The sequence below is a fragment of the Manis javanica genome, chromosome 10, assembly GCF_040802235.1.
Source record: "Manis javanica isolate MJ-LG chromosome 10, MJ_LKY, whole genome shotgun sequence".
In the NCBI taxonomy this organism is placed as follows: Eukaryota; Metazoa; Chordata; class Mammalia; order Pholidota; family Manidae; genus Manis; species Manis javanica.
The window spans coordinates 57,693,463-57,718,524 of NC_133165.1; the positions used below are offsets into that span (position 1 = coordinate 57,693,463).

At 41.5% G+C, this 25,062-nt stretch overlaps 1 protein-coding gene across 4 annotated transcripts in view; it reads left to right on the forward strand.

Moving 5' to 3' along the window:
- LOC108401178 (sorting nexin-29) overlaps positions 1 to 25,062 on the forward strand; it is a 585,108-nt gene that overhangs the window by 60,445 nt on the left and 499,601 nt on the right. Inside the window, exons 2-3 of one of the 4 annotated variants that reach the window (XM_073215555.1) lie at positions 7,784 to 7,908; positions 12,861 to 17,872. The exons of 1 other annotated variant lie outside the window; for it this stretch is intronic. In XM_073215555.1, the coding sequence (XP_073071656.1) occupies positions 17,464 to 17,872 (409 nt within the window). In that variant the 5' untranslated portion in view covers positions 7,784 to 7,908; positions 12,861 to 17,463. Of the gene's footprint in view, positions 1 to 7,783; positions 7,909 to 12,860; positions 17,873 to 25,062 lie in introns of those variants that run through there. 2 more of the 4 variants (XM_073215554.1, XM_073215553.1) reach the window with 2 other exon arrangements.

Sequence of the window (25,062 nt, forward strand, 5' to 3'; positions counted from 1 at the left end):
GGTGCGCTCCTCCGCAGTAGCGACGCCCCTGCTGGGCAGCTGTGTGCCAGCAGCGGCCTTTGGCTCTGGCCCGGGTGGCTGTGCGTCAGGCTGAGATTGAGATCGGCTGCTGGGAGCACGGCTGCTCCCTCTGGCACCGCTGCAGGTGTGCGTGGGCCTCTCCCACGCGGACCGCTCCTGGGCTCCTCTGGCGCCACTTCCAGTGGCGCGCACAGGTTGCACCCTGGCTGTTTGGTCGCTGCCGTCTCGGGTTTGAACATGCCACTCCTCTGGTGCTGCCGGTGCATGCGATCCGCTTCCAGTTCCCTGGCGCTGCTGCCCCCAGCGCGTGCTACCACTCTCCCACTCCTGGGCCGGTGTGTCAGGGTCTGCGCCAATGGGAGGAACGACTGGCAGGCCACTTAGTGCCGTGAGGGGCTTCAGAGCTGCGCTGCCGCCCCGGAGTTCATGATGCCTGAAGTTCCCTGGGATTCCCAGCTGCTGGCTAAGTGTGCCGGGACGACTTCATCCAGCTGTGGGGTCCCTGTCTCTTTAAGACTTGCATAAAGCGCTCGCTTTTCTTTTGCGTCAGGGGTGCAGGTTGCGGGGACCTGCCTGCAGGTTTTGCTTTTCTGTTTCTCTAATATCCAGCGCTCCGTGCACCTTGTGTCTGGGCTCTGGGTGCAGATTTCTAGAGCTGGTTGTTTAGCAGTCCTGGGCTTTCACTCCCTCCCCATTCCTACTCCTTTCTTCCCTCTGGGTTCTGGGATTGGGGGGAGTTCAGGTCCCGCCTGGCTGCGGCTTGTATCTTACCCCCTTTGTGTGATGTTGAGTTCTTGCAGATGTAGATGTATCCTGGCTGTTGTACTGCATCCACTGCTGTCTCTTTTAGGAATAGTTGTATTTACTGTATTTTCATAAATATATATGTTTTGGGGAGGAGATTTCCACTGAAACTGGTCACGCCGCCATCTTCCTGTGATCCTCCGAGTTCCTTGTCTTTTTAAAATCAATTTGTAGAAGCTCTTCATGCATTAGGATTGTTAATCCTTTTTCAGTTATATGTGCTGTAAATATTTTCTCCTGTCATTTATTGCTTTATTTATTTGATATCTTTTGCTGTGTAGACATTTAAAAATTTTATGCAGTAAATTCTATGAGGCTTTAAAATTTTGGTTTTAGAGTATTCTTTCCTGAGGTTCTTCTGTATTTTTCTCTATTAGTTTTAGTTGAATTGTTTTACACTTATGTCTATCTCTCTTTGGTCTTGATCCATCTGGAATTTAGTTCTGTCTGTGACCTGAGATGGAAGTTTATTCTTATTTCTTTCAATCCCATAGGCACTTGTTCAGTGCCACTGGTTAAATATTAAGCCCGTTCTTACCCATCTGAATTGAAGCGCTACCATGATTGTGTATAAAATGTTTTCATATTTATTTAGATATTTTTTGAGGGGGTATTCTTTGTATTGCTCATCAACCTGTTTATCCCTGTATCCAAAACTACAGTGTGCCAAGTCCTTCCTGTGATTATCATTGAAACTGTATTCATTTATACATTAATTTGGGAAGAATTGACATTTTTATTTTTTCCCATGTAGGAAAATAATATTTCTGTTTATTTTAACCTTTATACCTTTTAAGAAAATATCATGTTTTTCTTCATATAAGACTTGTATCTTTCTTGTTAAAAGTATGTTTTATTTTACTTTTGTTACTACATAAATGGAATTCCCTTCTCCCATTTTGTCTGCTTGAAAAAAAAGTCAAGTTTCAATGTTATGGTATCATTTATTAAAGTATTTTTCTATTTGTAGGTTTGAAACATTTTTATATCTTTTCTATAGATTTTTTCACTTAACATTATAGTTTAAGCTTTTGTTTAAAAAAAAATGCTATTTCAAAGTACTCCACAAGCATTTTTAATAGTTGCATAATTTTTTTCTCAACATGACTTTTAAACCATATTTCTTCATTCTTCTTAGTTCAAGGTAGCAATATTTCTAGTTCTTGAGATGAATACTTTTTTAATGCTTATTTTAGAAAAAAGCTAAATATGGAAAAGCCTAGAGGCAAGACAGGAATTAACCATTAATTAATTCTTCTGCCAAGTGGCGCCAAATTTTTTTCACATAATTTCCTTCAGAATTTGTGTGTGTGTGTGTGTGTGTGTGTGTGTGTGTGTGTGTGTGTGTGTGTTTAGCATAGTTGAGCTCATACTTACTGTTGGCTTATCAGCATTAGTGCTTGGTAAATATTTTTAAGGGCTAATAGCATTCAATTATATGCTGTGCTGTCATTTGTATACCCAATTCCCCATGTGTCAGTTCTTTAGGTGTTTTGCAACTTTCTGTAGGTGTAAATAATATTGTTTTGAATATTTTCATGCTTGAATCTTTATCTGACTTGCCGATTAAAGCTGAGGATTGATTTCTGCCAGTAAAAGTCATGGATTAAAGGATATGTACCTTTTGAAAACTTAATACATAATGCATAAATGTAGGGCCCATTTCAAATGATTGTCATGTAGTGGCCTGGCTAGAGCAAGGCACTTGGTGATTGTACTGTCTCAAATATGAGATATAGCTGATGTTGTTAATTGGCTGATTTTTTATGGGTACAATTGACTTTATTCCAGACAATATTGGGACTTTCCACATGAGGATAATCCAGTCCATTCTTAAGATTTTACTTAGTTTTCTCCAAAAGCTTACGATAAAGCTGTAACATAGTAAAAGGATCCATTTAAAATTAGCCCTCTGTCACAAGGTTAATTTGATGCAATTTGTAAAAATACAGCATTTATTGCTGATCCTGTCTGTTTTTCTAACATATGCCATAAAAAAGTACCAGATTCTTAGGAATTGTCTTAAAGATTAATGTGGTAAGTTAAGCAGTCATGAAATATAGGATGAAGTTCAGGAAAAAGCAAGTGCTTGCAGAATTTCAGCAGTAAACTGATTAAGCTCGTGTAGTGTCCAGCTGTGCTGGTGTTGGTGGTTTTAAATTTAGCAGGAGAAAGTTATTGCATTTTCCACTAGTTTACTTCTTTACTCTTTCATCAAGCTTTTATTGAGCACCTTGAGGGCAGCTTTTTTTTTTAAACAGCTTTACTGAAATCAATTCATATGCCTTAAAAATCTACCCCTTACAAGTGTACAGTATAGTGTTTTTTTAAAAGTAAATTTATAGAGTTGTGCAAATCACCAAAGTCCAGCTTTAGAACATTTTCATTAACCCAAGGAGTTCCCTTGTGTCAGTTTACAGTTAATCCCTGATTCCAGCCTTAGTTGGCCACTAATTGACTTTTGGTTTTTATATATATTTACCTTTTCTTGACATTTCCTGGAATCACACAAAGTCTGGCTTTTTGGGTCTGACTTCTTTCCCTTAGCATAATAATTTCAAGTCTCATCCTTGTTGTAGCATGTATCAGTACTTTATTCCTTTCTTATTGCTGAGTAGTATGCCATTGTATCAATATGTCACATTTTATTTATCCATTGATCTGGTAAACAGCTATATCTTGAAGTAATTTTCTTGACTGCTTCTTTTTTAAAAATGTTAAAACATTCACTAAATGCCCCACTTAGTTAAAAACATGTCCAATTCATTAACTTATAAAAGTTAGATGTGATAAAATGCCGTGGAGGCAGCCAGCTCACCACAGTGATGTCAGAGAACACTTCGCAGAGAGCATTCTGGGAAATAGGAGAGACTGAGCTGAGGAGAGAAAGAGCTCCAGTAAGGCAGGTGCTTCTTTCACATTGCAGGAATTATCATATAACTGAGTAAAGATGAGAAGAAATGGAAAACCTTAGGGTGACATGGTTGTCAATCAGCATGTGCCTGGCACAAGCTAAAGGGTTGTAGATTCATGTGGTTGCACAAGTATGTTCTTGACACACTAGTCTTAGCTGACCTGGATTTGGATGACAAATCATACAAGGCATCCTGAGATACATCAAATCCATATTCCGAGTTTCCTGAGAGGGGGACCATTTTGGTTACATTTACTGCAGTAGCCAGGCATCGTTAAGTAGCCAGCCACCATGCTAAGAGCTGGGGCAACTAACAAATGAGGTGTGATCCTTGCTGTCAAGGAGCTGAAGTTAGTGAGAGGAGGCAGCGGTGGGAAGCAGATCATTAACAGAGAGATAGCCAAGTGCTGCAGTAGAAAGAAGCTGAGTGAGAAAGCAGTCAGAAAAGCTTCCTGGAGGGAAGGAACCCCTCTGCTAAATCTTGAATGATCAGTAGGTATAAAGTCAGGTCGTGAAAAGGGGATATGAGAGGGTGTTAAGTAGAATGACCTTAGGCAAGGCAGGCATCATAATGAATTAATTGTAGGACTAACATCCACTTGGGTTTTCTGTTGTGTTAGGTTGACTGTGGCCTGGCTGCAACTGGACAGTAATACTGCTAATGCAATCCAAATCTTGGGGACTGGGTTTATGCTGATCACCTGCATTCCATTTCCCATAGGGGCCACATGTCTCTACACTAATCAAGGCAGTTACTGACTTGTACATTAGGACCAAGGTAACTAAAAGGGATCGTTGAGTTAATGTTATTTACAGTGGATTCATTTAAAAGTACAGGCTGTGGTTTATTATGGAGAACTCTAAAGGCAGCCCAGGATTTTTGTTATTTTCCCTGAAAAATAGGGTCCTGGTCCCAGTCCATTTTGCTATGTCTCTAATTTGGTTCCTGTGGAGTTTAGATAGTTTTGATGGGTGTCCCAGCTTTCAAGAAGCCCTCAAATGTGAGACTAGCATATGCACATCTAATGTGCACATCTGCCCAGCAAAGAGGGTTGTTTCAATGTTGGGGAGTGTGGTTCTGGGACCTGTGGTTCAAGATTAATCACCGTTAATCACTGAACTAGCATTTATGGAGCGCAAAGTATGTATCAGACACTGAGCTAGGTGCAGAAGAGCCAGGAAGACAGGGTAAGAGTTGGAAATCTATGTGGTTGAGGAGAAATGTTAGGTTTGGAATGACAAATAGGCTTCCTTCCTATTATTCCTCCCTGCACCAGACTGATTTGTTTTTAAATTAGCTTTTATTTTTTTCTCCCCTGATGATTGGTACCAATCCCATTTTCCTTGTTTCTTGTGAATTATTAATATACTCTCAAGAGTCTGATGAATATGACTAGACTGTTTGGGGCTTCCCCGAGTTATGTGAAATGAATATAAATGGGCCTAGGTGTGTGGATGGGCCCAAGTCAATTACATGTCAACTACTTGCCTGTCAGTCCAGTTTTCTAATGCTGGGAGGGCCAGCTTTGATCATTGGTGGTGGTAACCTAGAACATAGGTTCCCAGTCTTTTTTGGCTCAGCGCCCACTTTTTCAAAGAGTGATTCGATAATACCCCCTTAGGTGAATTATACTATACTATATATAAAAAAAGTACAAATTTTTGTCAAATTACTTTATTAGAAGAAATTAACAATATTAATGTATTGCTCAAAGTATAATTAAAATTAAAAAATTAAAAAGTTATATAGATTATTTTAAAAAATTTATGAAATCTTTATTAGTGAGAGGGTTGAGCTTGGTGAGATGACACTAATTTTTCGATGTTTGGTGTCATTTTTGTCATCAGTAATCTTAAATCGCCATGTTTCGCTATTGACAATTTGTTTCTTTTCTTTGTTAATAGAGTACTGACCATGCTAAATCCTCTTTCAGCTAAATATGATGATGGAAATGCAATGAAAAACTTCTTTGCTACAGCCCATCAGGCTGGATTTAACATTGGAATTTGCCTTGGAAGCCAAAATTATTGATAACCATTTTTAAATTTCAATTTCAACTCTTCATTTGTTGACAATTCTATCAGCTCTTCCTGCAGTGACACTTCTGCTACTTGTAGGTTCAAGGAAGGTTCTAGGACCCCATCTGGAATAGTCATGTTGAGTAAATCCTGAAATCTATTTGTAAAATCTTCTTAAGAACTTCTTCCAAATGCTGGCTATAAACCAGAATGTCATCATCATTTGTTTCCACTGAATAAAGATTTGGAAACTGACAAAATTGTGTTCAACTCACATTTCGTTTGTACAGGTCAAGTTTTGACACAAATGCAGAAATAGTTGCCTTGGCTTTGATCAAATTCACTGTAGAGTATTAATCAAACCTTTCATTGCGTTCATGTGAGTATTGCCCTAGGGGGTGGCAGCTGGTCCCCAATGCCCCCTTAATATGTCTTGGACCAAAAATGCCCTCTCAGATTTCTTCGGCACCCACTGCTAGGCAGTACCGCCCCTGTTGGGAACCAGGGGCATACAAGGATGGGATGGATTAGTGATGTCAGTCATGAGCACAGAATGGGTAGTAGATGTACAAGTGCCGTGTATTTGCTGACCCTGTGTTAGGGTTTTCTGGTGTAGACAGATGACTTAAGCAAAGGTGGGGTATGGAGGGAGAGAACTTCTTTGTCTCAGTGGTACGGGGTGTAGTGATCAGCATGAGGGTGGGTAGGGCTGCTGTACAGATGTTGCTGCTCATTATGTGCCTGTGTACTGTCTCTTAAATGTCTTTAAGCCTCAGTTTTTTCAAGTCTAAGATGGAGACAATATCCGCCACACCTATATCATAATGTTGGTGGGAGGAGCTAATGAAATAATGGGTATGAAAATATTTTACCACCTGTGATAAACCCTTGGAGTCTTATTACTGCAATGTGGGGGTGGGTGGAGCAGGAAATGCCTGCAGTTAGGCAGGGTTGAGCCAGATGGTAGTGGCCTCAGGGCCTTTGCATGGGGCCCCTCTCCTAGCCTGCTGCCCCTTATATCCAGGTCATAACTCCAAGGTTACCTCTATTTAGACCACTGAATCTACGCCTGTCCCTGCCCTGACTCCACCTATCACCTTATCCTGTTTTTTCAAAGTTCTCATCAGCTGAAATGGCTAACTTACTTATTTGTGTGTCTTGCACGGCTGGAACCGTGCAGGTGTGGTAACAGTGCCTGGTACATAGGGGTTCAGAGTATCTTAACATTTGTTGCATGAGTGAATGGAAGGGTCTTTGAAGTCCACAGACCCAGTTGGGCTGGGGGCCCAGGAGCCCTGGGAGAATTGTTAAGAATCAATTATAGTTGCTGTGACGTGTCTCTTTGCAAACATGTATCTTGAATCTCCTATTTCTTTGGTTATTGAGAAATAACTTCAATTAAATGTATAATAATTATAACTTAATTAAAAATTCCATCAACTCTGGATCTGCTTCACAATGTAATTTCTTTCAATAAGATATAAAGAACAAAAATCAGAATTCATATTGCTTTTTTAGTGTATGTAACAGGCCATGAAATTACACAGTGTTTCCAATTTGCCATTCTGGTGAATTCATTCTTTTAAAAAATAATCTAGTTCTTTAAACTATATGTGATATGAATTAGAGTTGGAATTTGGGAATTGGATACAATTAACACCCAATCTCTCCCTACACTGAACTGATTTATTTTTAAATTTTATTTTTTGTTCCCTGCTGGCTGGTGCCAATTCCATTTTCCCCTGTTCCTTGTGAACTGTTACCGTGCTTTCAAGAGTCTGATAAATAGGGCTGGACTGCCTGGGGCTCCCCTGAGTTATGTGAGGTAAACACAAATGGGCCTAGATGTGTGGAGGGGCCCCTCAATTACATGGCAATTACCTGCCATGTAGTCCAGGTGTTTGCTGTCACTTTGAAGCTGAGGTTCACACCCAGGGAGTCGCCCTCTCCCTAGAGATTCTGGGGCCGGCCTGGGTGTCTCCCTGCTTCACAGGGAGGATTGATGTATCATCGATTCTCTTGCAGGGTAACTTGCCTGTGTGCCCAGTTTGAGGCCGTCCTGCAGCATGGCTTGAAGAGGAGTCGAGGCTTAGCACTGACCGCGGCTGCCCTCAAACAGGCAGCGGGCTTCGCCAGCAAAACCGAAACAGGTACTCTCGGCTGAACGCAGTGTGCTGGATGTGGTCCTTTCTGTTGCTCTTTCTTCTTGCTTTTATTTTCTAATCGTGGGCAAGGCAGTCACTGTGTGGAACTGGGGTGTGGGGATGTGGTGATGCAGAAATCTGTGTGTAAGGATGCCTCACTTGTAGTCAATCATGGTGCTGCATACATCTTAATTTAAGTGAAGTCATCCTTGGTGCACAATTCTCAGAACCAAGTGCTGTGGCCTCTGAGGGACTCTGGGGCTAGTAACCAAGGTGCTTATGTCACCAGTGTGGTCAAAGCATTTCTCATGTGCCATGCATGCCTCTATGTCTCTGAAAGATGGCATAAGGCTAATAATAATAACACATGTAAGCACCAAGTGTGCAAGCCCGACACTTTCTTAGTCTTTCATATAAACTAACTCGTTCAGTTCCCCCTGACAGCCCTTGAGTAGTAGGGACTTTATTTTCTCCACTGTACAGATGAGGAAACTGTTCAGAGTGTTTGGATCTGAATGAACCTTGAAGTATGTCTCACGTCATATGAAAACATCTCATGTCCTTCTCCTCCCATGTTTTAAAGAGCAGATTCTTTCAGACTGTGCTTGTGGCACCTGCCTTGAAATTTCAGGTCTTTCTTGTTACAGTGATGACATCAGTGTCACTGCTGTGAGTAAAATGTGTCATTGTTTGCTAGTTCCCCACATTTCACAGCTAAACACCAGCCCTCACTGTGTTGGATGAAGGTGTCTGCTGAAATTCTCTGCCTTTCCCTCTCCCTCATGTTGGTGTATCTCTCTGCTTTTTTGCTCAGTCCTTTAACAACTCTTAGATTCCTGTTATTCATGTCACCAGTTGCTCATTTTCAGAAATGATTTTGGTTCCTCTTGGGATGAGGGAAGAGCTAGAAGAGGGATTTCTGTTACCATTGATTTTTCTTCTGTGATCCTGTGTCTTTTCTTTAAAAGTCAGGGGAGGGGGAGAGCAGTTCTTGTAGGGCCAGCATCACCGACTTCAGGCTTCATGGGAACGACTGCCAGCTGCCTCGGCCACCTCGGGTGTGAGCCTCTGCTGTCTTGCTGGCTTCTCATGCCCAGGATGCTTCCCTCCCAAAGCCTCTGCGTGGGGAATGGCTTAGAGCTGTGGGCTGGTTCATGAACTGTCAGAGGACACAACTTTCCAGAGGCCTCCTCGGCTTGTGGGGCCTTGCACTTCTTCTCATTTCATCTTACCTGCCTATGGAGGAGCTACTGTGGAGAAACTGGTGTGGAGCAGAGCACACGGCTCTGGGCTGCTTCCACCCAGGAGGGGCAGCTGCTGGCATGGCAGAGGTGACCTTGGCTTTGGAGTCAGACTGTGAGACTGAGTCTGAGATGACCCTAGGAAAGTCCCCCTCTGAGCCTTAGTTTTCACCTGTGTAGGCGGGTCATCTCAGCTACCTGGGGGATTGTCAAGAGGATTCATGATACCCTCCTGTGAAGTACCTGCTTCAGTCTGTAGCACCCAGCAAATGTTTAACCGGTTACCCACCTCTCCTCAGTCCACTTTCAGCTTTTAACCTCTTGCTCCATCTCTTCCTCTTCTAAGGTCTGACCTTTAGTTCATGAAGAATGGCTCTTTCCATTCCCATCCAGGCTAGAATTCTTGTCTTTTTAGTACCTGGCCCTGGTGATCAGAGAAGCATCAGCATGTCTGCAAGGCATCTCCAGCCTTCACGTTGTTGCCACTTCCCTGTATCTGAGCATGATTTTTGAGCCTGCATCCCAAAGGGACTGACGAGCAAGCTGAGTCCCTGGCTTTGTTTTCTGCTGACGAGGATCTGCCAGGCAGCCTCCTAGCCAATTAGAAGCAGGGTAAAGTCCAAACTAGATTAACACTTGAGCAGCTGCCCAGGGCTTCTGTCACCACTGTCAGCAGTGTTAATGAACCACTCACTGGTGTAGGACAGTGCTTGACTGATAAAACCTCTTCCCTGTTATTGAACATTTTGATTAAAAACATCGCAAGAGAAGAGGGGTGGGTGGGTTTTCAACTGCTAAGTGTTGGGAAAGATCAGATCAATAGCTTCTTATGGCTGTTCTTAAAGCCATTAGAATGACCCTTTTGGGAAGAACGAAGATAATGAAACCTGAAAAGTAGGACTGGGTGGAAATGAGTGTTGCTCTGCTCCCTCATCCTTGCTGACTGCTGGGTGAGGCCCTTTATGGAGCTTAGCGGTCACTGTTAGAGTTAACCAACCCCAGAGTCGGATGACAGGTTGGAATCTCCACTCAGTGATTCGTCACTTGTGAGCTCTTTGGGACATTCCTCCTTTGAGCTTCTGTTTCCTCCTGTGTAAAATAAGGTGAATAGCAGGGCGCCCCTCACAGGTTTGTGGCAGGGGCTTGATGAGAAAGTGCCTGCAAAGCCCAGACTTTGGTACAGAAATGCCAAAGCTGGGGCTTGATGATACTGTGTCAACAACTTCCCAGGATAGGTGATGGTGTCCTTATTTTCCAGTTGATGACATTAAGGCTCAAATAAGTTAGTAAGTTGCCCAAGTTCCCATAGTTGCTAAATGGCAGAGCTGAGGATTCCAACCTAGATCAGGCTGATGTTAAGTTCCTGCTCTCTCCAGCTTCCCTGTCCTTTGGCAGCAGGCCTGACATTATTGTTGCTCCCCTGTAGACTACTCTTACCTCAGTTAACTGAATTGAAAGTGACAGGAGTGAATAATAATGGCAAATTAATCCACAAGGCTGTTGCATTAGTTCTGTTTACAGATGAGGAACATAACCTTTTTTTAAGAAGTATCATTGATGTACAGTCTTACGTTGGTTTCAAATACACGACACAGTGGTTCAACATTTACCCATATCATCAAGTCCTTACCCATTCCAGTGCAGTCACTGTCTATCAGCATAGTAAGATGTTACAGAATCATTAACTGTATTTTCTGTGCTGCACTGCGCTCCCTGTGACCAACCTTACATTGTGATTGCGAATTACTGTGCCCCTTAATCCTCTTCTCCCTCCTCCTCCCCCATTCCTCCCCTTTGGTAACCACTAGTCCGTTCTCCATGTCTATGAGTCTACTGCTACTTTGTTCCTTCTGTTTTGCTTTGTTTTTGTACTCCACAAATAAATGAAATCATTTGGTATTTGTCTTTCTCCACCTGGCTTATTTAACTGAAAATAATACCCTCTAGCTCCATCTGTGTTGTTCCGAATGGTAGGATTTCTTTTCCTTTTATGGCTGAATAATATTCCATTGTGTATATGTACCATACCTTCTTTATCCATTCATCTACTAATGGACACCTAGGTTGCTTCCCTATCTTGGCTATTGTAAATAGTGCAGCAGTAAACATAGGGGTGCATATGTCTTTTCAAATCAGGTTCTTCTTTTCTTAGGGTAAATTCCTAGGAATGGAATTCCTGGGTCAAATGGTATTTCTATTTTTAGTTTTTGAGGAACCTCCATATTGCTTTCCATGATGGTTGCACCAATTTGCATTCCCACCAGCAGTGTAGGAGGGTTCCCCTTTCTCCACATCCTTGCCAGCATTTGGGGAACATTATCTTTTGAAGAGAGAAAAGCTAAATTCAAAGTAATGACTGAACGAAATGATATTGAAAATCACCATACAGCAGAGAATACTGAGAGTCTGCTAGGGCATGCCTACATTTGGTCGGTCATGCATGGGGTTAGGATACATAGGACTGAGTTTGGAAGCTGGTGCCCTTGTACAGTGTACTTAAAATTGTTTTAAACGTTGACATATTGATTTCCAGCTCTGTTTAAACTTGGGGATCTTTGACTGTTGGCTCACATTCACTGCTGGCTTCGGTTGGGCCCTAGATGTTCTCTAGGTCACCACAGTCTCTGCGTCTTCCAACTGTCCTGCTACTTGAGGTAGAATGTTGATTGATTGTCATTTATTGTTGCACTGCTGTTATTGTTCTCACTCTTCTTACCTGAGATTTATCAATTTTCATTTATCTAAGAAAACATAATCTAAGAACACATCTTAGATTATAAGCCTTTGAAGTCAGTTTCCAGAATGCTAAAATGGTAGTTTTTGTCAATTTAGTTCAGTTTTGTAATGCTCTTTGGGAAGATTTGTTAACCTTCTTAGTTGGCCATAGCTAGAAGTACCTCATTTTTTGTTTTTATCTTGATTTTGAATACCTTCTTGTCTTTGCACATGACTGGCATTTTCTACTGAATGCCAAATGTTGTGTATGAAGAATGTTTGAATGATGATATTATCTTTCTCCAGAGAGGATTTACTGTTGTGTTTCAGATAGTTAGGGTAGAGGAAGATGAATTTAATTCAGCCAAAGATTGAGCCACTTCATACCTGGGCTTCAAGCATTTGTAGGAGTTGACGTGGTTCTACTTCTGTCTTATTTCTAGAATGTAGGTATTTGGAGTTTCCAGCTTCTATCAGTTTCCTAGAGCTGCAATAACAAATTTCCACACCCTTGGGGGCTTAAAACAACTGAGAAATTTATTCCCTCACAGAGATGGAGGTCAGAGTTCCAAACTCTAGGTATCAACAGAGCTGCTGCCTCTGGATCCTCTGAGGGACAGTGTGTTCCTAGTGTCTGGCAGTTGTCAGCAAGCCTTGGCGTCAGCAGTCCTGGTGTTATTTGGCTTGTGGCTGTATCACCCAATCTCAGCCTCTGTCTTCACATGCCACCTTCTTTTCATGTCTGTGTCTCACTGACCTCTCCTCTCTTTAGAAGAACACCAGTCTTCCTGGGTTCAGGGCCCCCCCTACTCCTGTATGACTTCATCTTGACTAATTACATCTGTGAAGAGCCTTTTTCCAAACGAAGTTACATTCTGGGATTCCAGGTAGACATGAATTCTGGGGGACACTCTTCAGTCCAGCACACGGTGGAATCCCTGAGCTGTTTACCAATGTCCTTCTAACTCAGCAAGCCCTGAACTCTTAATTTTTTCCTTTCAGAGTCCACGGAGAGTCTGAAAGCTCTGTCTGACTTCCCATCAGAGATGCTCTATAGTTAGAAAAAGCCTCAAGAACAAAGTAAATCTCTACATGTAAACTCCTGACAATGGACATTCCCTCTCTTTCGGATCTGATCCTCAAGCCTTTCTTGCCTTTGCAGAGCTCCGAGGCCTTCAGTTTTGTTTAATTAAAAAATTGCCTAGCTTTTAAAATTGCTGTTGGGGGTGGGGGGTTGGTCTGTTCTAGGTTAATCTTCCACCACTGAACGTGGGCCCTTGAGGTGATACTGATACGCCTCCTTTGTGTGTCACCACCAGATGCTTCTCCACAAATCAGGAACCTGGTTTTACTTTGGAGATAAACTATAGCCTGGGAAAGGGAATTTCCAGGCAGTTTTCCCTCAGCTTTGTGGTGATTTTAATCAGTGTCTGCATATACCTTCCATTCCCTAGTCTCTCTGTTATGTGGCTTGGTTTTGTGTGGTTTTGTTTTTGGCTTAGCATCCAGGTTTCTTTTTGTTTTTGACTTTGGCGTTTTTTTATCCAAACATCCCTGAGTTGTGAAATGTTGGCAAGGTAGATATGATTACAAGCAGTTAGGCTTCCAACTCAGCTTTGTCTTGTTGAGCATGGTTGGTGGGCATGGGAAGCGGAGGCCATCCCACACTGAGATCCCCTGGAGTAGGTCGTTCAGATAGATGGGTTGTACAGCACCCAGGGAAGCTTGGGATGAGGTCACCCTGTGTGTCTCCTCTAGGATTCAAACCCCAGAGGGAGAGTCTGGTGTGTCTCATGGAGCCTCTCCCTCTTGCTGTGACAAGTGACTGGATTTATCTACATGTCCGATTGCTTTGGTGGGGGTGAGATGGGAGGCTGCATTTTTCAGAGTCTGGTCCTGCAGTTTGTTTGAGCTTTCCCTTCCAGTTAGTGTGAATAACCAGAGCAGACTGTGGGATTCACATATAAATCAAATATAAAAATCAAATGAATAATTATATCTGACTTGATTGTTTATAGTTCATGATGCTTGATCAAAACTGAAACAGTTTCTGTGATATGACTGCCCTTGTATTGTTCACCATGTAAGAACTTGTTCATTATGTAAGAACTTGTTTGTTATGCTTCAGAAGATTGGAGACTATTGAGAGTTAGGCTTTGGGTTGATTAATGATTTGTGTATTGAGTCCCTATACAGAATTTTATTGTTGTTAACAACCATTTGATCAATAAATATGAGAGGTGCCCTCTCAGCACCACTCTTGCACTGTTACGCCTTGAGTCCCCTGGCTGGTCCTTTCAGGTCTTTGATAACTCCTCGCGTCTCCTCCCTTATCTGCGGGTCAGAAGCAGGGAGGGGACCGACAAGTGGCCCCGGAACAGGGACTCTTGCAGCTCAGAGTGGGGAAGCTCCGAGGATCTCGATCCCATAAAGCTCCCGAGAAAGCGCATGTAGGGACAGGGTTGAGATGTCAGGGACACTATAATGGGCCAAAATGAAACTAAAGCAGCTAAACTGGAGGACTATTTAAAATTACTCCATGCCCTCCTAAAAGCATCAGGAATGAAAACTTCCAAAAAGGACTTTGCTCACCTTCACAAATATACTAAAAAAATATTGTTATTGGTTGCCACCACAGGGGACCCTTAAACAGGCTGATTGGAATACTGTTATGAGAGACTTAAAAAAGGCTCACAGACAGAAAATGTTATCCCTGTGCCTGTCTGGTCTTTATGTAATTTGATCACTCTCGCCTTGCAGCCTTTGCAAACTCCCCCACTGTCTGAAACCAAATCAGACACACACGAGTGTGAGAGAGATCTCTTGGATAATGTGGTGAAATCAAGTAAGCGATCTTCATCCCCACATCCACCTGACTCCTCTTCATCCTCCTCTTCCTCTTCTTCAGAGACTGACGATGAGAGTTCTATTTGTTCCTCTCATCGTAAAATACCCTCAGCTCCTCTTCCTGCTGCGTCTGCCTTTGTGGCAGGAATATGCAACGCCCAGAGACAGGGTGATACAGATGCTTATTTGACACCCTTAGTGGCACCAGTTAACTTAAACTCCTTTTAGGCCAGGTGAAGATTCTGATTTTTCACAAAGTGGAGTCAGAGCACTTTATACACCTATTCCTTACAAGACATTAAAAGACTTTAAACAAGCTATTTCCTCTGTGGTACTAATTCACCATATGTTGTGAGTCTCTTGAGGGGGTTGGCAGAGCAAGAAAGGATGATTCCTCATGATTGGAATTTATTGGCTCATACTTGTCTAGACTCTTCTGATTTTTTACAATTTAAAACGTGGTAGTATGAGGAAGCAAAAGCACAGCTTTAAGAAATGAGCATGCCAATCCTCCAATTCTTGTAACTGCTAAACAACTAGCAGGACAAGGAGATTGGCTGCAGTTAGAAAGACAAGTAGGGCACGATGACATGGCAGTAACACAAGTACGTCTGTGTTGCCTAAAAGCCTGGGAAAAAATACAAGCAGCTAGAAAGCCTGTCTTACCATTTAGTAAACTTAAACAGGGACTTAATGAACCATATGTTGACTTTGTTGCGAGATTGCAAGATAATTTGAGAAGGACAGTAGCACATCCAGATTTGAGAGAACTGTTGTTACAGATGTTAGCCTATGATAATGCAAATACAGAGTGCGGCTTTGCGGGAGCTAGGATGGAGGTTATATCAAGGCCTGTGCAGATGTAGGTTCCCCTACAAATCAAGCTAATTTACTAGCGACTGCTATGAAGGGGAAGTCAAAGAGAGATTCAAAAAATTTGAAATGTTTTGGTTGTGGCCAACAAGGACATATGAAAAAGAAACGCAGATCCCCAAAGAGGACAAAAGAGCAAATAAAGAAATAAACCACCATCTGTTTGCCCAAAACTTAAAAAAGGGAGACATTGGTCTAATGAATGTCATTCAAAATTTGATAAAGATGATAATCCTATCAATGAGTCTCAGCCTTTAAACCTTCAACCGGCCAACCTCTGAGGCCCTAGAAAATAATACAGAGGCACCTTCTCCAGTTGAAAGAACATGGCATGATTTACAAGCAGCAACTAAAGGAAGGGCTTCTGTAGATCTTGCCTCTTCTTAATCTGAATATTTACACCCATCATAAGGAGTCCAATTACTTAGTACAGGAATTTTTGGTCCTTTACCAGCCAATTCTGTAGGATTACTTTTAGGCTGCAGTAGTTGGACACTAAAAGGATTAATAGTAAGACCTGGAGTTATTGATCAAGATTATATGAGTGAAGTTAACATAATGGTATCATCTAACAAAGAATTATATATACCTCAAGCAGAAAGAATTGCTCACTTTTACTTCCCTATCTCCCACCTTCAACAACACCTTATGAAAGGAGACAAAGTAGATTTGGAAGTACAAATAAACAAATATGGCTTAATACAAAAGTCACATCTGACAAACCTCAATGCAAAATTAGTATTCAAGGCAAGTCTTTTCCAGGATTGTTAGACACAGAGGCTGATGTGTCTGTAATTGCTCTTAAACATTGGCTAAAAAATTGGCCCAAACAGGAAAAGCATATTCAAGTTTCAAGTATTGGTACAGCCTCTCAAGTATGGCAAAGTTCAGCTACCTTACATTGTCTAAGCTCTGAAAAACAGTTAGCTTTATTGAACCTTTAATTGTTGATGTAGCAATTAATCTCTGGGGATGAGACTTGATGCACCAATGGCATACTACACTGTCTTTTGATGAACCTTCATCAATTCAATGTTTTTCTTAGAGGTCATTGATACACGGCTGCCAGCTCCTATACCATTACAGTGGACCACTCAAACACCTGTTTGAGTAGATCAGTGGCCCCTTAATAAAGAAAAACTGGCAGCCTTACACACTGCACAAGCTTGCACTATTATAGCTAGTGTGAGCAGTTCCTCCATATTTAGGCCGAGGAGTAGTCCTTCATTGTGTATCCACCTGTTCTACTTCTGTAGGTCCTATAGTATGGAAAAAAGGATGGCGAAGAGATATATAGACAAAAGAATGGAGGAAGACTGGTATAATGCAACTGATCAGTCTAAAAGAAATAATACTCATTATGATATTTACAAAGCAGTTTTGACCCTAAATGATATTGGCAATTCTTGTGAGAAATTTCAAAAAGGAAATCCCGATATGTTACACAAAAGTAGTTATGTCTAGCTAAACATATCACTCTCTTTAGAGAATGAGTTTTCCTCACCTAACAGGTAGTTACAACTCACAAGTCAGGGATTGAACAAGTCATCTTTTTTGTGTAGCAGGAGATTCCTGTATTAGTAGATTATTAAAGAAAAATTTGATAAGTATAGGACTCCTTTTCTCTGTGTTAACTAATATTTCGGGAATAAACATTACTCAGCCTCCTAAAATTCTTACTCATGAAGTTCAATTGAATTTACCTGTCAGTACTACTATAGTTTCTGAATGTATATGTATTAATTGCACCCATATACCTTCTTACTGCAATTCTACCACTCATGTAAAATGGCCTTTTGGATATAGACTTCTGAATGGCTGGGTGTTCTTAGGCAATAACAAAACATGTCAAGCCTTCTCTTCACATTATCAAAGTGTTTGTGGTATGGGGCGTATTCTTCCTGCCCTTATAGACCATCCCGGATATAAACACAGATGGGTTTCTCGAGCCCTGCCACCTGATTGTGACGACAACTTGAAGTTGTTGGATCCTGTTGCCGTGGCTGTTGCTGCTGCATTCATCTTGCCGGTTCCTGGACTTGTTGTAAGAATGCAGAAAGAAATATCCAAGCTGGCCTGTAAAACAACAAATTTGACTGCTTCTATATTGTCTGAACTCAACCAAGAACTAGGAGAAGTACGAGTTGCAGTACTTCAAAATCGCGCTACTATAGACTGTCTATTGTTAAAAGAACATCTGAGATGTGAACAATTTCCAGGAATGTGTTGTTTTAATTTATCTGATTCTTCTCAAACTATTCAAAATCAATTAGACAATATCTATCATATTATTGGTAAGTTTTCATAAATGCCTGGATTACCTAACTAGTTTTCTTAGTTTCATTAGATATGGCCAGTAATTATAGGTCTGCTTTTGTTATGTATCTGTATTCCTATTCTGTTAATGTGTGTATGCAATTTAATTAGTAGTTTGTTAAAACCTATACATGCTTACTTTACTCTGCAAGAAGTTATGTCAAAGAAATAATCAATCTTCTCATATTTTATTTCATCTGCTACTTCTATAGCTTCTCTTCTTCCCTCCTAGTTACAGTCCTTTACTAGAATTCGTGCCTCATATTTGGAATTACCGAGTATCATAATTCTTCCAAGTGGTAAAGATACCTCAAGACAAGTGCTGGGCATAGAAGCCATGGGGTATAAATCTGCAAAGAAGTGAAAAGCTAACCTTTTCAAAGAATATTGTTTCTCTCTCACTTACCAACTTTACATCTCCCTGTATGGCCCTGGAAGATGACTGGTTAGCCAGAGACGGGTAAGATTCCTCAAGGGAGGAACAACCTAAGACAGGCACAGTCACAGGGGGGCCATCAGGAGAGAAATTGGGGGCCAACAGAGGTGAGGCTTAGAACCTCACCTCCCTAGTTTTGAGAGAAATCTTCTGCACCCGTGGATGTTTTGTTGCCCTTGTCAGCTTGGATTAATACCTAGTCTATAGGCACAAACCTGATCATCTACACTTGCCTTCTTACAGCACTAAATTATGCTTTCTATCTTTATCTTGCATCTACCCACTACTTCAGCATTTTATTAAAAAAATAATGGGGAAATGTGGGTTTCACATATAAATCAAGTATAAAAATCAAATGAATAATTATATCTGACTTGATTGTTTATAGTTCATGATGTGTGATCAAAACCGAAACAGTTTCTGTGCTATGACTGCCCTTGCATTGTTCACCATGTATGAACTTGTTTGTTATGCTTCAGAAGATTGGAGACTGTTGAGAGTTAGGCTTTGGGTTGATTAATGATTTGTGTATTGAGTCCCCTATACAGAATTTTATTGTTGTTAACAACCATTTGATCAATAAATATGAGAGGTGCCCTCTCAGCACCACTCTTGCGCTGTTACGCCTTGAGTCCCCTGGTTGGTCCTTTCAGGTCTTTGATAACTCCTCGCATCTTCTCCCTTATCTGCGGGTCAGAAGCAGAGAGGGACCAACAGCAGACAGTGGTTATTCCCCACCCAGCGGTTCCGTCTCCTCTTTCTTGCTAAAAGAACTCTGATTTTGCTCAGATTCTGGGTGGCCCAGAGCTTCAGGCCTGGAGCTAGCCCCAGGGGGGATGCGTCTGGATCAGACCAGGCCAGCATAGTCTTTATCAGCCTGCCAGTAGTTGGGAAATGGATGTGAGATGTAATTCTGATCAAAGGGAAGGAAGGAGAAGTCTGCTGAGGCTCTTCTGAGAAATCCCCTTGCTGTTTAAATAGAGATCATATTTTATAGCCTGTTAAACTGTGATATATGGAGTGTGGCAGTGATCTTGAGACCATGAAGAGGGACAAGTTCTAACAACAAAGCTGGTATAGGAAGGATGGCAGCTCACAAAGATGGAAAGTATCTGGATCCCCGATAATTCACTGAACTATTGAATTAACCAACTCTGGAACTTTCCTATATCTGGACTTAATGATATTTATATGAGATAAATAACTTCCTTCATTTTTCAGTCATTTGGAGCTGTATCTCCTTTTACTCACATCCTAAAACATCCTAACTCACATCCATAAACATCCTAAATCTTAGGGTGTTAGGATTTACTAACATCCTAACATCCTAACTCAATATATTGAGAAAAGCAAGACAACTTAGAAAAAAAAAAGAGGCCTGTGCTCCAGATATGGGAAGAAAGATGTGTACATTTATATTGAAAATGACACCTGGGTATTTTTTTTTCTGGTATCATTAATCTACAATTACATGAGGAACATTATATTTACTAGACTCCCCCCATCACCAAGTTCCCCCTACATACCCCATTACAGTCACTGTCCATCAGCATAGTAAGATGTTGTAGAATCACTACTTGTCTTCTCTGTGTTGTACAGCCCTCCCTGTTGCCCCCCTCCCACATTATACATGCTAATCATAATGCCCCCTTTCTTTTTCCCCCCTGTTATCCCTCCCTTCCCACCTATCCTCCCCAGTCCCTTTCCCTTTGGTAACTATTAGTCTATTCTTGGGTTCTGTGAGTCTTCTGCTGTTTTACTCCTTCAGTTTTTTCTTTGTTCTTATACTCCACAGATGAGTGAAATCATTTGATACTTGTCTTTCTCTGCCTGGCTTATTTCACTGAGCATAATACCGTCTAGCTCCATCCATGTTGTTGCAAATGGTAGGGTTTGTTTACTTCTTATGGCTGAATAATACTCCATTGTGTATATGTACCACATCTTCTTTATCCATTCATCTACTGATGGACACTTAGGTTGCTTCCATTTCTTGGCTACTGGGAATAGTGCTGCGATAAACATAGGAGTGCATCTGTCTTTTTCAAACTGGGCTGCTGCATTCTTAGGGTAAATTCCTAGAAGTGGAATTCCTGGGTCAAATGGTATTTCTATTTTGAGCTTTTTAAGGAACCTCCATACTGCTTTCCACAATGGAGACCTGGGTATTTTATGCCCTATTTGATTAATTGGCTGACCACAGGCCTGATTTTCTTAGCGTTTGTTAGTGATTCATATCCAGCAGCTCCTGTGACCCAGGGGATTTGTTAGGCCCTTTGTGTTTGTTATTCTGTTTTTGATTCCTGAAATGACTATGAGTAGTGAATGAGAGTTCCCTCATTTTACAGATGAAGAGAAGGCTCAAAAAAAGGCAGTAACTTCCTCAATGTTCCAGGGCTAATATGTGGTAGAGCTGGGATTTCTACTCAGGTTTATATGACTGTGATGCAGAATCTCCTACTCCTATTCATAATGGCATATTATTTCCAGAAAGATAGTTCCCTGAAAGATCTTGACCTCCCAATTTGAATTAATGAGTAAATTATGTAGCAAATATCAAGTAAGTTATGATCACTCAGAGCAGAGGTCAACAAACTATGTCCTGCTACCATTTTTCTAATGAAATTTTATTGGAACACAGCCACAAGCATTCATCTACTTACTGTTTGTGCTACTTCTAGGCAGAGTTGTGACTGAGATGATCCAGTCCATAAAGTAAAAAATGATTATTTACTTCATTTTATTTACTCTTTGGCTATTAATGAAAAAGATTGCCATCCCCTGTCTTAGAGAACAAAGGATAGGGGATCCCACTTGATCATAGTGGCCCACCATATTCAGTTGTCTGTTGTCTATATGCTCCACTAGATGGGAAGCTTTGGGAATGCAGGGCACTGTGTCTGATTTTCTTCCTCTTGATGCCCAGCCCCTAGCATAGTAACTGGAAATAGGTAAGTTCTCCAATAAAAATATGTTCAGTGAATACATTTTGTTTGAAATTCAATGTACACAGGACTATATTTATTTTATTTTATTTTTTTAATTTTTTATTAAGGTATTATGGATACACACTCTTATGAAGGTTTCACATGAAAAAGCAATGTGGTTACTACATTTACCCATCTTATCAAGTCCCCACCCATACCCCAATGCAGTCACTGTCCATCGGTGTAGTAAGATGCCACAGATTCACTATTTGCCTTCTCTGTGCTACACTGTTTTCCCCACGATTCCCCACCCCATGTGTACTAAACATAATATCCCTCAATCCCCTTCTCCCTCCCTTCACACCCACCCTGCCACACCCCTCCCCTTTGGTAACCACTAGTTCATTCTTGGAGTCCAGTCATTGAGGCTGCTGTCATTTTGTCCCTTCAGTTTTGCTTCATAGTTATACTCCACAAATGAGGGAAATCATTTGGCACTTGTCTTTCTCCGCTTGGCTTATTTCACGGACCATAATATCCTCCAGCTCCATCCATGTTGTTGCAAATGGTAGGATTTGTTTCTTTCTTATGGCTGAATAGTATTCCATTGTGTATTTGTACCACATCTTCTTTATCCATTCATCTACTGATGGACACTTACGTTGCTTTCATATCTTGGCTATTGTAAAAAGTGCTGCAATAAACATAGGGGTGCATATGTCTTTTGGAATCTGAGAAGTTATATTCTTTGGGTAAATTCCAAGGAGAGGGATTCCTGGATCAAATGGTATTTCTATTTTTATTTTTTTGAGGAACCTCCATATTGCTTTCCACAATGGTTGAACTAGCTTACATTCCACCAGCAGTGAAGGAGGGTTTCCCTTTCTCCACATCCTCCTCAGCATTTGTTGTTCTTAGTAGTCTTTTTGATGCTGGCCATCCTTACTGGTGTGAAGTGATATCTCACTGTGGTTTTAATGTGCATTTCCCTGATGATTAGTGATGTGGAGCATCTTTTCATGTGTCTGTTGGCCATCTGAATTTCTTCCTTGGAAAACTGTCTCTTCATATCCTCTGCCCATTTGTTAATCATGTTATTTGTTTTTTGGGTGTTGAGGCATGTAAGTTCTTTATATATTTTGGGTGTTAACCCCTTGTCAGATATGTCACTTACAAATATATTCTCCCATACTGTAGGATGCCTTTTTGTTCTGTTGATGATCACAGGACTGTATTTCCTGATTCCTGAGATATCTTATTACCAGGATTACTCGAGCATGCTACAGAGGAAGTGATTCATTCTTGAGGAAAAGTGCAATAGTTAATTTTTTTTTATTGAAGTATTGCTAATATACAATCTTATGTTGGTTTCAAATGCACAACACAGTGGTTCAGCCATTATCCATATTATTAAATCCTGACTTCCTCTAGTGTGATTACATATCTAAACGTAGAAAGATGTTGCAGAAGCAAAGATTAATTTTAAAATTAATCAAAAATGAATTGAAAGTGGCTGAGAGCTCTGCCTAGGTTTGGCTTGGAATTGGTGCATTTTGTAGCCATTGGAAGCCCTAATAGCCAATATAGGTTGTAGTGTGGAAAAATGAGTCATTTTGTGTTTGCTGGAGAGAGAAGGAAGACTAATAAAGCTACTGGCTGTCTTAGTCTCTCTGGGCGGCTACAGCAAAATACCAGACTGAGAAGCTGGTTTCCACACTGGCTCTTCCATTTTACATTCCTACCAGCAGTGCAGAAGAGCTCCAATTTCTCCACATCTTTGCCAACATGTGTTAATATTATTATTATTTTGGATAATAACCATTCAAATGGGTGTGAAGTGGTATCTCACTGTGGTTTTGATCGATTCTCTCTTGAAGTTGCAGATTTCTCTCAAAAAGTAATTCAAGAGCGCCCCCGCCCTCCAGGTCAGCTGGACTGTGCCCTCCCATCCGTGTCCCCCCCTGTAGTACTGAGTCTGTCTTTCAGCAAACACACATGTGGCACTCACTACCTGTTTTGTTTCCTTGACTGTCTCTCTCTTGATGGCCAAGGACTGCGTCCATTCTCACACATCCTTGTAGCTTCACTGTATTGAAAGATGCCTTGCCACCAAAAGTCTAAATTCAAAATGATGACTCGAGGACCCAGACTTCAGGAGGTGCTGCTGATTCTCCCAGGAAGCCAAACCCCACCCTCTGCTGTCTGTACAGTTTCATAGTCAGTTGAAAGCAGATGTTCTTAATATATACACCTCCAACTGGAATTAGAGAAACCAACCTCCATGATCCTCGGTGGGGCTATTTGAAAATGGTTGATTGCATTTAACTCAAAGCAGAATTTATATTTGGTTCATTGAGTCACTTTGGGTAACAACTTCATTTCTGTAGAAAATTAATTTTGGAGGAAGCTGCATGTGACAGGAGAACCCTGGGCCCATCCTTTTGTTTGTGAGGGGAAGTCCACTTCCTCACCCATCTCTGTAGGGTTTCAGTTCTGCCTTTGTAGTTCTCTGTTGTATTTGTGAACTTGCAAATCAGCTAGTTCTGGTGAAAGAGATCTTGGAAGGTATGTTTGTGGAAAGTGCGAAGAAAATACTGGGTTCTGTCAGGCTGGTGATATAAACATTTAACAGCTGGTAGGCCACTGCTTGCCTTAGGGAGGGAGCCAGCAGCCAGAGTGCCAGCCCCTTGGGCAGGCTGTTAAGCTGTGAGTCACTAGATTCTGGGGACATCTGCAGGGTTCTGGGGAGGGTTCTTGACAGCTGGATGGGCTTTGTTTGAGCTGGGGCCAGAGGCTTTTTAGTAAGGAGCACAGAACTGTCCCAGCATGTTAGGGTCTGGACGCCTCTAACATGGATGAACCTTGAAAATGTTATGCTGAGTGAAAGTAGCCAGATACAAAAGGTCACCTACTGTGTGATTCCCTTCATGAAGTGCCCAGAAAAGATCCTAGAGACAGAAAGTAGATTAGAGGTTACTAGGGGCTTGGGGCGGGGAGAATGGAGGCATTTTTGTTAATGACTATGGATGATGGAAAAGCTCTGCAGGTGGATGTGGTGACAGTTGCCCAACATTGGGAATGTACTTCGTGTACATTGTACTGTGTACACTTAAAAATGGTTAAAGTGGTAAATTTTATTATGTGTTTTACCACAATTTAAAAGAGAGAAAAAAAAGTGTACATATTTTGTACAAGTGTTCATGATGTATGGTTCATATTTATACCTGCGTTCTGTGTTCTTGTCCAGGAGGCAGTCTTGTTGCTGGTTGGGGGATGGCATAGTTCCCAGCTACAGCGCCTATTGGAAACTGCTTTGCTAAGCCATTCATGCCCTGTAGTCAGGCTCATCCACATTGGAATGCAGCTGGGATTTGGGAGTGACCGTGCCCACCCAGGTCTCCAGCTGGAATTTTCTGGAAGCATGTGGTTTTCTGTCTGCTCCTGGAATGGCTGGTACCATGTCTGGCTGATTCTGTTCATTTCTGACTTCAAGGCACTCCCCTTTTCTTCTTTGGCTTAGTAGAATCCTGAGTTTGCTTGGGGTTGTGGGATGCTCTTCTCGAGGTACTGGATCATGAGTGGTTAAACTAGTCTTGACATTCTTTCTCTGCTCCCTGTGGTTTTTCAGCATTACTTAGCTTTGTGGAGAAAAGGGGTGATAATGCTGGCTTTATATTGTCCTCTTTCTTTCTGCTCCCACTGTGAATGAGATGCCAGAGTGGGTGATGTTCCTCTGAGACAGTGAGGTGCAGGTCAGGGGATTGGGGTTCTGCCCATGACAGAGCATTTGAACCAGCTTTCTACT